The sequence below is a fragment of the Sprattus sprattus genome (genome assembly GCF_963457725.1).
Source record: "Sprattus sprattus genome assembly, chromosome: 11".
NCBI lineage: Eukaryota > Metazoa > Chordata > Actinopteri > Clupeiformes > Clupeidae > Sprattus > Sprattus sprattus.
This window is the reverse complement of record NC_137909.1, coordinates 24375140-24390414: the sequence shown is the minus strand read 5'-3', so window position 1 is coordinate 24390414 and position 15275 is coordinate 24375140. Positions and strand designations below refer to the sequence as shown.

The window sequence follows — 15275 nt, the reverse complement described above, 5'->3', positions numbered from 1 at the left end:
TAATGGTTGCAATGTGGTCAAACCCTTTGCTACATTAAACACATTATGCAGCACAGAAGTTAAAATTAGCTATTTCTGTAACACCCACCCACACACAAAACATACACACTATTACATTGTTGTTATTAATATATACGTTATTTCACTTCATTTCTATTTTTACTATTACTTATGCTATTTTTACTTCATTGACACACACACACACACACACACACACACACACACACACACACACACACACACACACATACACTTGCATGCTGCTTCACTCCATTCATTCTGCTTTCATTCATTCATTCATTCTGCATTCATTCTGGAGAAACTTCACAGACACACACACACACACACACACACACACACACACACACACACACACACACACACACACACACACCTGAGAGCGTACCGATCAGCTAAAGAGCTGAAGATATGAGCTGACAGGTAAAACATCTCCTGCGGGCTTCTGGGAAGGGCAAAGAGCAGAGAGGAGGAGAGGGGAGAGGGGTAAGGGGTGAGGGGTGAAAGGTGGGCCACCTCAGACATGGGAGAGGAAACATCCAGATGAATGAGGGATGGGGAGAGATGGACAGATACAGAAGTAGAGTGGGTTGAGAGAGGGGTGGGGGGGTTCAGACTTGACGGAGAGGAAGAAGGGGGAGGAGTGCACTGATTTGTTTACAGGTCAGTTTGCCCTACATCCCTACTTCTCTCTCTCCCTCTCTCTCTCCCTTCCTCTTTTCCTCTCTCTCTCCCTCTCTCTCTCTCCCTCTCTTATTCTCTCTCTAGCTTGCTCTCTTGTCTGGAGCAGATACAGCTCGTCACAAGACAGCTCACATCAGCCAGATGGAGTTTCCAGCGTTTAATGCTTGAATAACGGTTAACAGTTAAGAGACAAAACAGAGCTGTTCACACACACTAACAGACACACACACTAACAAGCACACACACTAACAGACACACACACTAGCAGACACACACATAAACATCATGTACATATCTTTACTGAAAATATACATGCCAGCTTCTTAATTGATTAACATTTCTGAGAAGTTGTTTACTAACAGATTCGTTTGTCCCCAAAACGAATGACTCCCCAAAGTGTGACTGAATCACAGACATATACAAGCAGATACTTATATAAACCACATATAAACATACAGTTAAGGGGTACTTTGTGTGCGTCCGTAAATTATTCCTTTTCTCAGGCTTTAGCATGAGAAGTTCCAGATGTTTCTCTCAATGTCTGTCTCTCTCTCTCTTTCTTTCTTTCACACACAAACACACATCCACACACACACACACACTTGAGATAAATCACCGCCTGAAGCTTTGCTCTGGGATGGAAAACCTGACTCACTCTCGGACTCCAATTTTCCCTCCAGAAGAGACAGCACCCCTGAGATCTTCTAACACTCTCTCTCCTCCCCTCTCTCTCTGTCCTCCCCACTCTCTCTCCTCCCCTCTCGCTCTCTCTCTCTCTCTCTTCCTTCTCTCTCCCTCTCCCCTGCTCTGTAGGTATTTCCCTCCCTGGCTCTCTCTCTCTCTCTCTCTCTCTCTCTCTCACCAGCACAATACATCCCCTTTTCCTCTCCTGTGTTTCCTTGTGTGTAAGTGTATGTGTATGTATGTGTGTGTGTGTATGGTTGTGCCTTAGTTCAGACTGGATTACTCGTGCCACATCAAGGCCTGCCCATGCCACAGCAGTTTGATGCCTACACGAAACACATGCTGCCAGGCCTGTAAGGCAGTGATTCACATGGCGTCCCCGGGCCACATGTTAACATGACGCGCGCAGCCTTAAAAGGCACGTCTCTCAGCACTTCACAGATACTTTTCATTAGCCGGAGCTGGGGTCAGCGAAGCGGGCCGCGTGCCTGGGCACAACACAAGCTAATCGCTCATCCACACTGTGCACTGGAGGTCTGACGAGTGTAATAAAGCTCTGGGTTCTCTGGATGAGTGTACACAGATACCCACACATTAACAGAGAGAGAGAGAGAGAGAGAGAGAGAGGGAGAGGGAGAGAGTGAAGTTGGTCACTGGTTGAATATGCACAAGATGACGGCCAGAGCTCTCCTGGGTTGTAAAAGCAGGAAGATCGGGAGATGAATGTCAAAGAGACCAAAGACAAAAGGTCAAACCCTGAACACACACACACACACACGCACACACACACACACACACACACACACACACATACATACACACACACACACACACACACACACACACACACACACACACACACACACACACACACACACAGGTTAAAGGATTCTGAAATATATCCCTCATCAAAGGCGGTTGTGTGTCCCTCTTCAAAGGGGGATATTAGCACAGTAAATCATTCACACACATGTTGAGAACCTTCTATTCCTCAAGGGTCATAACTACATATTTTACTGATACAGCAATATACATGCTTTAAGATCAAACACTCATGCCTCACCACACACACACTAATGTGCATACACACACAGAGACACATACAGTACACTCATGCGCACACACACACACACACACACACTCACGCGCATACACACACACAGAAACACAAAGACACAACGACGTGGATCATCCTGGCTGTCTCTCTAATGGTTTTTTGGAACCGGCTTGTCACGTCACCATGACAACCACTTCCTGTCCCAGTTTATCGGCGGGACAGTTAGTGGCGGACGAGACGCATCACCAAGGCAAAGGTCCAAGCCCACCAATGCAATCTCTCCCACAGGGGCCATCCGAGAAGGACTTAATGACAGCCTGTCAGAAAACAAGGGAGAGAGTGAGAGAGACGGAGAGAGAGAGAATAGAGAAAGATAGAGAGAGTGATAAAAAAAGAAGAGAAGAGTGGGAAGAGCAGCAAACTGAAAGGGTGAGAGAGACAGGGGCACTCACAGGAGAGGCAGAGAGGGAAAAGGGGGGTTGGACAGAAAAAAAGAGAACTGAGTGGAAAGAGAGGGAGGGGAAGCAAAGAAAAACAGAGAGTGAGGTAGATGGAGTGAGAGAGAGTGGTGGTTTGCAGAAAGGGCTTTTGAGTCGTCAATCAACGAGCCAAAGCTGTAATTACTGGCCAGTGAGTGGCCAGGCCACAGCCGGGGGCGGGAGCTACTCCCTAATGACAGGTGAATGACAGGCTTCTGTTAGCACATTACAATGTTATTACAGAACCCAGCCAACCAATCAGGTCACCTCAATCAGATCCCACAGCGAAAGGACTTTAACTCTGGGTAAACTGAGGTCAACACTGGGCTGAAGCCTGGTAAGCTAACACAAATCCACACACACATCCACACACACACACACACACACACACACACACACATCCACACACACACACACACACACACACACACACACACACACACACACACACACACACACACACACACACACACACACACATTCCTTTGACCCTGGGCAGTGAGGGCAGTAATTACACACTGACAAACTTCACGCTAAGACCAAGAAAGGCCACAGACTTCCCCTTAGGCACTTGATCCAGTGCAGTCACCCCTTTCTACCTTATCTCTCCCTCCCTCTCTCAATTCATCACTTCTCTTGTTTTGAACACAACCCCTGCCTTCAGGGTCTATCCTTGAAAGAGTTTTTGGCTCTTGTCTTGTTGTTTCCCTCCTTGTGCCCTATGATGCTGTGGTCTTCTCTGAGGCAGCTGAAGGGATGAGGTAAGGCTTGTTGTGTTCCAGCTGTTTAAGGCCTTGCCAACACTAATGCGAATATTTTGCAAAGCAAACAGTTTCCTCTAGGTTTGGGCCTCTAGTTCACAAGCAAATGGCGCCTTAGCTCACTCAAACAGATAAAAAAAAAAAAAAAAAAACCTCCTTGTGGACACGTAAAACTAAGATTTTGGGGGACAATGATGTCACATCTCAATTCACACATGTTTTGTGTACAAAGTCAATACGCATGCTCATAAAGTTTTTCTGTGTTATTTGACGTATCGTTGATGGAGGCTTTATCGCCACATACTGGCCTAGCATGATCGTTTGAGCATTTGTAGTTGTTTTTTGCGTTCTCGTGGGTACAGAGAAACTTAATGAAACGAATGTCGTGTGAGAGATTTTTCTTAAAAGATGGAGGGGGTGAATGTCCGTTTGAAAAAATATCCACGTACTTGTGGACTAGGCCTAAGGCAATTAACTCTGATCTCCTCGCATCGCCGCGCAGCCCGGAGGCTGACGTAAAGGCTGGTGCTGTTCCAGCTGCTTAAAGTGAGCCAGTTAGGGTTTTTGAATGACTCTCTGCGGTGCGGTGCGGTCCAATTGCTCAGAGGCTGTGTGGTCCAGAGGCCTCTGGTTCTGTTGGCGCTGCTACCCCTCAGCCAGCCCACTTATTGAGGCCACGCTGAGTCAGCACCACACCAGACCCGCTCTGTCCCGCTCCGCCTCTCTTCTCTCCGCTCTTTCCCCATTCTCCTTTCTTTTTCATTTCTGCCTCTCTGTTTCTTTCTCTCTGTTTGAATGCTTGTCTCTCTCTCTCTCTCTCTCTCTCTCTCTCTCTCTCTCATTCTCTCTCACTGTCACTTCCACTCTCTCTCCCCCCTCTGTATGCATTTAATAATGTAATAAAGTAAAAAAAAATAGCAGCTGATGCTAAATGTGGTTTTAGGAGAGAGAGAGAGAGAAAGAGAGCGAGAGAGAAAAGAGAGAGAGAGAGACGGGTGTAAGCGAAAATGCTTGCATTGGCTTCTGCCTCTGCTACCAGCCTCCCTCCCCTTCCTCGGGCCCTGCGGTTTTGGGAAGGGGTGGAGGTAGTGGAGGGGGGAAGGGGTGGAGGGCCGGAGGTTTAGGGGAACTGGGGATCTGAGAAGTAAGCGGAACTTGAGTGGAAAAGGGGGTTGGGGGAGCTGTTGAGACAGAAGTTGGAAAGCATGAGTCACTCTGGGTTACTTGTTGCATCTGTCAGTTTGTGTATATGTATGCATGTGTATGTAATGTGCATTTCTGTGTGTGTGTGTGTGTGTGTGTGTGTGTGTGTGTGTGTGTGGCAGGACGTTAACCAGACAGAGACAAGCGGGGATGCCCATACTTCATAAATACCACACACACACACACACACACACACACACACACACACACACACACACACACACACTTTTCATGGGTCAGATGAGTGAAAAAATACAATGTGCTCATTTAGCTGTCTCAGCTCGAGTAATCCTCCCTTTTTAGGAGTGCGTTTTGTGTTTTGTGAGGCTCAGACTACCACAGAAAGTAACAACTGGGATAAAAGAAAGAAAAGACCAAAGAGAGTGACACAATGGCAGTGTGAACGTGGGAAATGGAGAAAACGCATAAACACACGTGTGTGAGAGCACGGAGGATATAAAGACGGAACACTCAATGTTTTTCTCACCCACTCTCAGGCTATCGTTTACTTGCAGGATGCCCACCGCTCTAGCTGTGGGAGCGATCGCTTCCAGATGTAGGGTGCCCCGTAGCGGCTCGCTAGGCTGCGTCTACCTATCTGGCTAACAGCTCCGAGAGAACATTTCCCAGTGTGCTCGAAAAGGTCAGACTGCTCGTTATTACGTCTAGACATATTAGCCCGCTCCGGAAACTTCCTCATTAATTTGAACCAAGAACTTGAGAATCATACACTCATGCCTGGAATTCCTCCGTTCCATTTCTCGAACAAAGGCGGTTGTGTGGAATGGAGTTGGATGATATGTAGATGTACGGGGTCAACTGCTGCAGTGTCCAGCTGCATGAACGTAGCAACAAGTTTACACGTGTGGCATGTCATTGAATGTTGAATGTTTGTAGTTATATCATGTGCAGTCACATGGGTAAATGTGTCTGTCAGTGTAGTTTTATGTTAGGAAAATTACTTGTATGTTAAATGTCTACTTGTGTCTAGGGGTGGGCCCAAAACATATTATGATCTTTCTAAGACACAATCATGATCCACGATCTGAATTGCGATCTTTCTTATCAATTTTATTTATCAATTGTTAGCTAGCTAGCTAATTCACTAAGGCAAGTCTTCAAGAATTGATAAGAAGCTTCAAAAAAATTTAAAATTAAAAAGATGCTGCAGAAAGTTTACAAAATCAATGATTAAACCACGGTTAATAGTCAGGAAATTGTGTTCTCCAGACTGGAAGACGCTGACTTCAAAATGGTCATTGACTCCTGAGTCGTTTCAACCATATCCTGGGCTAGTTAGATTGGGACCTCAGGCACCTCTTTCTGTCATTTGCTGCCTTGATCATATTTATCTTTGATTGCTCTAATGTTTTGGTCAGTGGAAACTGTTTATGTTTAAAGAACTCACGAGATACAAATGAGTGTGGTTGTCATACCAACCTGAGTAAAACACACACTGGCCATGTTCCTTCGGGTGCTTCCTTTTAAGGTGGTCGAATAGAATTAATTTATTACCATTGGAAGTGCCAACCGATGCCTGACGAAGTTTACAGCTAACTTTGCTTTGAAAAAATATCTGACCGTGCATAGCCAAAACACTGCCACTCCACTGACGTTGAGTCCTTTTTTGGCACCAGCTCCTCATCCGCCATGCTGCTAGCTCACGTTGAATAAATACGTCACGCATGAAAGAGGCTTATGAAAAAGGCCAATCAGCACAACCATCTAGTAGGCAGTCATTCTGCTGATTTGTCGGAGTAGCGTGGACCCACGGCTTCAAAGTATTATGTTTTATGTGTTCTGTGTTTACAGATCGATCACGGTGTGTGTGTGTGTGTGTGTGTGTGTGTGTGTGTGTGTGTGTGTGTGTGTGTGTGTGTGTGTGTGTTTGTGTGTAATTATAGATTCCGCTTTGGTCTTATGCTATTTGCATATAGCAGCTATTGAATACGAGAACTCTGTGTTTGTCAAAGTGTGGATATCTGTATGTGTGTGTGTGAGTGTCTTTGTATGTGTGTAATTATAGATTCCGCTTGGGTCTTATGCTATTTGCATATAGCAGCTATTGAATACCAGAACTGTGTGTTTGTCAAAGTGTGGATATCTGTATGTGTGTGTGTGAGTGTCTGTGTCTGTGTCTGTATGTGGTGGGAGGCTGCCTAACAGTCTCACACACACAAAGAGCTTGTTCACCGAGGAAACGGGACCATGTTTGACCTTACACATTCTTTCAAAATATATCACCCATCCTGCCAGCCATAAAATAGCACAAAGGAGGATAGAGGGATAGTACCAGCGAAAGAGAGAGAGAGTGACTGATAGACAGAGAAGTAAAGAGAGAGAAAATTAGCTGGGGTCAGCCATAAATGTCTGGCCTACCCATAATGCGCTCTTTGAGGGTCCGAAGAAGTGCGTGTGAGAGAGGGGTCAGAGGCTGTCTCACGTACACATTCCTTCCACTCTCACCACGGCGATACACCCCAAAATACCCACGCATAAAACCTCCTTTTTATTCTAGCCTTATCTGATGCCTACACACAACTTCACACATACACACACACACACACACACAAACACACACACACACACACACACACACACACACACAGACACACACACACACACACACACACACACACACACACAGACACACACACACACACACACACACACACACATACACACACACACACACACACACACTAAGGGGTCTTAATATGTGTGGTCTCAGAGAATGTGCACGTGTGTGTGTGTGTGCATTAGAATGTTTGTGTTTGGGTCTGTCTTTGTCGGAACTGCTGTGTGTGGGGGTTTGTCAGCTTTTGGGTATTGGTCTCAGGGCACAATTAACTATGCTAATCCCTAATCACAGCAAGTCCCCTAACACACACACACACACACACACACACACACACACACACACACACACTCACACACACACACACACACTCTAACCGCTGCCAGTTACAGTCCGACTCATAGAGGTTGCTTGGACCTCCTTTGTTCCTGCTCAACACAATTAGATGTTGCCAGCTCAACCCAAGGGACACACAAACGCAAACACACACACACAAACACACACACACACACACACACACACACACACACACACACACATAAATATCAGATTAAGGCTGTTCAGGCCAAGAGAACAAGGAAAGGCAAGCTTTAGGACTTTTAATAGTCTCAAACACACAAACACGCTTACAGACAGTGCTGTCCAGCTCGGCCATCTTTGCTGCACATGATTAATAGGGATCTCAGGTATCTGAAGTGTGTGTCTCACAGAGAGCGCATTCCAGCTCTGAACAGCACCAGAACAGAGTAAAGAGAAAAGGTGTGCACATCTGGGTGTGCGGGAGTGTGTGGGTCTTGAGTCTTTAGAGCGTGCGAGTCCTTGTGTATCTGCGGGCAGCACACAGCTGCAGTCCAGCTGTTTTTGACCTTTGACCTAAATATTGACCTTGCCAAGCACTTACAGTATACACTCAACCACACACATATGTGTGCAACATGTTTTCTGACTTTAAGCACTTTTCATGCTGGAAAAGTCTACCTCACCAAAACACAAAAACACACTCACACTTCGCATCTGGCTGAGACAAACACCCACATACACACATGCAAACGCACAAGAGGACAGTGTTTGGAGGGCAGTCCATCTGAAAGCGGGAAAGAATGGACTATTTTTCTTGCAAAAGAAATGAAACAGTATTTAGTTTCTCAGTCTCTTGTTCCAGTGGCAGTGGGATGTGTGTGTATGAGCTTGTGTGTGTGTATGAGTGCGTGTGTGTGTGTATGTGTGTGTGACACATCTGGAATGCATTTTTCCTCGTTTTTTCCATCCTTTTTCTCCAGGCTCAGCAGACGGCACAATGGTGCTTATCGGATCCAGATGTGAACAAGGACACAGAGAGTCTGCTCACATACACACACAAGCACATGCACACACACACACACACACACACACACACACACACACACACACACACACACACACATACACACACACACACACACACACACACACACACACGCACACACACACGCACGCACACATACACACACGCACGCACACACACACACGCACACACATACACGCACACACACACACGCACGCACACATACACACACGTGCATGCACACACTCAAGTGCGCATGCCTACATATAATAACGAGTATGTTCATTTTGTCACAAAGTAAACTACAACTCCCACGTCTCCGGCTTCAGTGGTTCACATAAAGCTAAATGTGTGGGTGTAAGCTGACATGTTCTACCTTGATGCCACAGCGCATACTCTGCTTCCAGCACACACAAACACGCAGCCATTCTTCTTTCTTGCTTGCTTGCTTTCTTTCACTAAGTGTTTTTATGTTGCTCTCCAACCCTACCCATCTGTCTGTCCATTTCTCTTTTGTCAGTTTCTATCTTCATCTCTCTTTCTCTGTCCTTCTATTTCTATGCAGGTATTTAGGGAATGTTATTCTGGGGGAGGTGTTGAATCAGTTGCCTGACAAGCCCCTGCGAGCCACACGGTGTACTTCCTATTGACCAGTGTGTGTGTGTGTGAGTGTGTGTGTGTGCGTGTGTCGTTAAGTGCGGGGGTCCTCACCACTCTAAGAACCCCCCGCCCCCGTAATTAATCATAACAAACCAGCAGAAAGGCCCAAACTGGACTGTGTTTAAAGTTTTGTGAAAAGACCCCATTCATTCTGCTGGCCTCAGCGGAAAGGATACACTTCTCTCAAAAGCCACCCGCTCTACACACACGCACATGCACGCACACACACACACACACACACACACACACACACACACACGCATACAACCTGGGAGTCATCACCTAAAACATGAAGCTAAAGGGGAACCACATGAGGTAGAAATGTATGAAATGTTATACACACACACACACACACACACACACACACACACACACACACACAGAGTAGAGTCTGGTCTGGTGGCCATGGGTGGTCTGCTAAAAGACCCCCTGCATGATAAAGTAAACCCCAAACCACTGGTCTCATTCAAGTGACCGGAGTGACACGATCCTGCTGCTCTCTTCAAGGCCCAGCACACACATCCACACACACACACACACACACACACACACACACACACACACACACACACACACACACACACACACACACACACACACACACACTATGATGGTGTCAGCAATCCAGCTTAAACATGGTGAGGCAAAACAAATTTAGACTGACATGTTTCTAAAAAGGGGTCTTGGCTTAATGGCAACAGGAGAATATGACCTAAAATCAATATAAACTGCAAAAAGCATGCACCCCCCACCGCTAACCACACATACATACATACACACATATTACACACACACACACACACACACACACACACACACACATACAGACTCTGTGTGACTCCGAGAGCTCAGAGACAGGCTGTCCAGACGTTCCGTTCCCCACAGGGCTAAACTGTACACCTCAGGGCCGTTCATCCCTGAAAGGTCACAACCCCAACCATTTGACCCCATGACCCTTGAACTGATGACCCCTTACTCCTGTAGGTCCCCTGTCATTACAGAACTACATAAAACCTATGACTCCGGGCTGGCTCTTGTTCTCTCTCTCTCTCTCTCTCTCTCTCTCTCTCTCTCTCTCTCTCTCTCTCTCTCTCATTCACTAACTCTCTCTTTCTTTATGTCACTTTCTCTACATATTTACATTTAACTCCACTCACCATCAGCTCTCAAACAATATCACCAATGACATCAAAAAGTTCTGCCTGCTACTCAGACTACTTAAACAAAACAAAAATTGTATTAACACACTTCATTAAAATTCATTATGACACAGTTTCACATAAATGTAATGCCTTTTTAATGGTGTGAACTGTCACTGCCTGACTGTGAGAGCTCTCGGCTTCGGAGGCTAAATGCAGAGAGAGCGAGGGCGGCTGCAGATTGAGTACTCTTAAAACGCTGGAGCCAGTCTCGGCCTCGTTCGGCTCCCAGTAATAAGGCTGGTGTGGAGCGGCAGGAGCTGTAAACTGCAAACCACATCAAGAGGACAGCAGTAACACGAGGCGCCCTCGGGTTGTCAGTGGCTTTCCCAGAATGCATTTCTGCCTCACTTTCTTTTTTTTCTTTTTTTAATCATACAACATAAATTGCTGACGCAATTCCATGTGGACTTCTGCCATTTGCAAAACTACAAGCCAATAAATCAATTAATGATTCTAAAAAACAAAATGGTGATGCTAGGTGAAGAGCAAACACATAGCGTCTAAACCTGTGAAACACTGTAACGTCTGTCTCCAGAAAGAACCCTCTCCTCCGAGGAATCCCAGGACGTTTATTGCATCATCAAAAAGGAAACAATTAGTCTCCATCCCCCCCTTCACTCTCTTAACTGAACCGTCTGGCAGCTCTGGGTTCTAGCCAAGCCTGTGTTCTAGGCCCAATGGCGCTGCATGTTCTAGACAAGTACTATCGCTAATCCTGAGGTAGGTTTGCATTCTTTCTCCATGATGCCTGTCTCTCCGAGGACTCGCAACCATCGATGATGTCATCCAACTGGGACGGAGGCCTGCTCTCCACGGGGCCACCGCTGTTAGGGGCCCCTGGGATGAGTCATTGACACACACACACACACACATACACACACTCGCCTACACATTCCAGCGCTTTATGGCTTAATTAGACAGGGCAGCGTAATTATGTTAATCACACATGGTTCGTCTACTTGTTCCTCAGGAGTTAACTCTCACTAGCCAGGCCTCTGGACTTCACAGTAACTTCACACACTCACCTACTAATCATATATGACTCATCTCGTTTGAATTTTCTCCAAAAAACATGTTAAGTGAATTCTGCCAATGGGTAGTTAGTTGAGCACCATCGGGTATTACTACCACATGCCAGAGTAGTTCCTAGCATATGTCCGTGAAGTTCTCATAAAGTGCCTTAAACTGACCGAGGACATATGGTAAAGTTCCAGTTCACCATATGTGCCTCTCCTGGCAGCTTTTTTTTTTTACGATGAGCACAGAGCAGAAGTCAGACCTCCAGCATCCCATAACCCCCCTCTCTCTCTATCTCTCTCCCTCTCCCACCCCCTTTCCCCCAACTCCACATCATCATATCAGGGCGGTATAAGGAGACGCCAATCAAATGGTGACATGCTGTCAAGCCACACCTCTGTCCCTCCATCATCACAGAATTCTCATTGGTAAGGCCATAACCTTCGCAGAGAGGAAGAGCGGGGAGGCCAAACTGAGAGGATGCATCCCAAATGGTTCACTTCAAGAACTAAGTTCACATGATGTCATTTTCTAATCACACTGAGCAAGAAAAGTTTAAATGCATTCAAACGTAGGATCTCCATCAGCTTTGTCACATTCACTCATGCCAGAGAGAAAGACAGATTGAGAGAGACAGATAGACATTATGTCTGCGTTCAGTCTTTAAGACTTTATGGGAGGACACCAAAATGTACTCTTTAACACATGCTGAAAGCATTGGGTATCCAAGCTCCACGCATTGCAAACATGATTCATATTCCTTGCCAGCAGACCTACGTGAGTGCAGAATTGTTGAACATATCAACTACCCGCCTGAGTGATTGAACCCAGCTCTTGTCTCTCCTGCTCAGGGAGTATGTTCACAGCACAGAATGCCTGCTCTGTCTAATGTGTCTTTCTGGGGCTTCCACAGTAGCGAACAGGCCACCTACCACGACCACCAGTGAGCTAATCTTTCTCTTTCTCTCTCTCGCTCACACACACATACACACACACACACACACACACACACACACACACACACACAGAGAGACACACACATACACACACACATGCACACACAAAAACCCTTGTACATAAAAAAACTACTGAAGAAAACCACAAGGCACAGCATAAATGACATCATGTTTTCCAAGCATAAATGATCATGAACATAAATGAAATGAAGAAGCAAACTGCAAGAAAACAGGCTAACCACCACTGCTCACACAGCAGTTCCATCACTGGACAAATGACAACTTTGTGGTCTTCTGTACTTCACTCGTGTATGAACAAACATGTTTCCAAGAAATTACTCCCTCTCATCAATTACATTAAGTACCTTCTACATGAGCCTCTGAGAGGAGGCGGAAGTCGATGCACATGCCCATAGCTAACGCTTAAACATTCATTCCAACCGCACCCTTTGAGCTCATGCGCTCCACACAGGTGGTGCGCCTAGAGGTGTGTATTTTTTTCTTTACATCTACAATTCCACAGAGTTCACAAGTGTTGCCTACAGCTTTCATCTTTGAGTGCATGTTTCATCCAATTGTACAACTGAGATCAAGATCTAAAATGCATTCTTTGAATCTTAATTCGAACAGTCTCAACCTCATCCGCGCGCATCTCTGATCTACAGAGATGACACGCGGCGAGTCCACCCTGCACGAGCTTCAGCCCCGCCCTCCCCCTCAGAGCGCCTCGCCTCTCTGCCCTGCGCGACTGATGTTCTTCATTAAAAAATCAAAAGGCTCTCGAGCTCGCACCTCGAGCCAACTGATGTTCCAGAGGAATTCGGCTAAACACATATCCAGTTCAAAGAGTGTGCCCTTCCCAAACGACAACCTTATAAACTTACCGCAAGTCACCAATTAAGAGTGACAAAAACAGCTATGCTGAAATACATGTATTTTCTTTTTTTGTATGGGCGTAGTTTTTCAGAATATCACAAAACAACTGAGATAACAGGGCTTTTGTCCTGTTGTATTTCTAATTCCAACTGACCTGTAGATACTATAGGTTAAATCTCACACAACAGTATCTGACTTGCCCCCAAATTGAAGCATCTTCACACAATGAGCATTAAATGTACCGACTGCATAGCCAACTCGTTCAGAATGGGCTGATAATTTGAGGGGGAGCACTGAGTAGGACGAAGGGTCTGTCTGGATAAAAAGCGCACAGCGGTGTTATTAAAGAATACGAGCTGCGGGGGCAAGCGGTACAATAGAGGGCGCAGGTCCCCCTTGTTCAACACAACTTAGGAGGAGAGACTCGTCAGATACAGTGAGTTCCCCCAACTGGAGCGACAACGCTTTTTTCTCCTGTCAGAGAAGTGTCACCGGGCACCAAATAAACTATTTCCAGTCTCATTAAGCCTGCAGTGTAGGTCACGGTTGTTGCATTAATCGATGCAAAGGACAACTGCGGTGCATGCCAGCAGACAGAAGGCCCCCCTCCTTTGCAGGTCACCTCAACCTAGCTATCACGAAGGACCACGGTGGACATTCTATAGAAACGAATGCCAGCTTAAATTGACTTTTGGGTCTGGGTTGCAACAACCAGCCGCCAATTGTAGAACATAGCCCAAAGAAAAGCGAGATGTACAGGCGAAAACGAGTGCAGACTGCAGAAATATCAACAGGTCCTAGCGATGCCACTTACCTGAACTGGCTTGCGAAGTGACAAAAAGTACAATTATCGCTAGAGTGAGTTGCGCGTCCCTTAACCTCCGTTTAACTTTCCATCTTATGTGGGTATCCATGGCCGTCGCAGGACGTCCACAGCAACTGTGGATCGATTATTTCTTTAAAGCAACTGGAAGGAAAAAACTTTGTGACAACTTGTGATCAGGAGAGAATTGGTAGCCCACAGATCCCGGTGAAAGAGAGAGAGAGGGGGAAGGAAAACGGGATTTCTCATGCAGCCATAAGTTTTGGGGAAGTCTGGAATCCTCCAGTAAGTCAGTGGACGGGGGCAGCCCTCTCTCTTGAGCTCGTCCTCTCCCTTCTCTTTCGCTCTTCTGATCTGCTCAGCGTTGATTCCACGAGCAGAAGTGATGGTCCCCCTTCTCTCCAGCGTCACGAAGAAGTCTTGGAACTAAAGTGAAGGAGAAAAAATGCCGTGCGACTGTCAATCAAAGCGCAGACAGGAAAGGCCAGCAAATCAGAGAGACCATCATAAAAGTACTGCTCAGTCATTGGTCAGGAACTGGAGAGGGGAAAAGTTTAGTGAAAGTTTTTTCCCTGTCTCTCCTCAATCCGCTGGAGTTCCTGCCTAGCACAGCCCAGTCGTTTGGCTCTGGTTTCACTCAAATGCATTATCCCGATAAGAAGAAGTGTAGCGGGAAATACAAATTGGAACACGGACACTCTTGAGCAATCACTTTTGTTCGGCATGGCATCCAGTTGCCATACATATAAATCTGACGTACGATTTCTCTACAGAAGCCCGCAGTTCCAAAATAATTTCGGATTTCGCAGCATTTCAGCGAGATGTCAGATATATAGTAATTTTCTTTTCATTTTAATTCATGAGGTAGAGGAGCACATTATGTCAACCCAAAGTAAAAAATCTCCTCTCTAAAAAAAGACCTTTGCGTGACATGAGAGCCTTACCAACTGCAC

The 15275-nt window shown here is 46.1% G+C and overlaps 1 protein-coding gene across 1 annotated transcript in view; it reads right to left on the bottom strand.

Moving 5' to 3' along the window:
* The window catches only part of col5a1 (procollagen, type V, alpha 1), an 87193-nt gene extending 72484 nt beyond the window's left edge, over positions 1-14709 (bottom strand). The window contains exon 1 of the mRNA XM_080847444.1: positions 14314-14709. Coding sequence (XP_080703570.1) covers positions 14314-14413 — 100 coding nt within the window. The 5' untranslated portion in view covers positions 14414-14709. The remainder of the gene's footprint in view (positions 1-14313) is intronic.
* Positions 14710-15275: the final 566 nt, after the last annotated feature.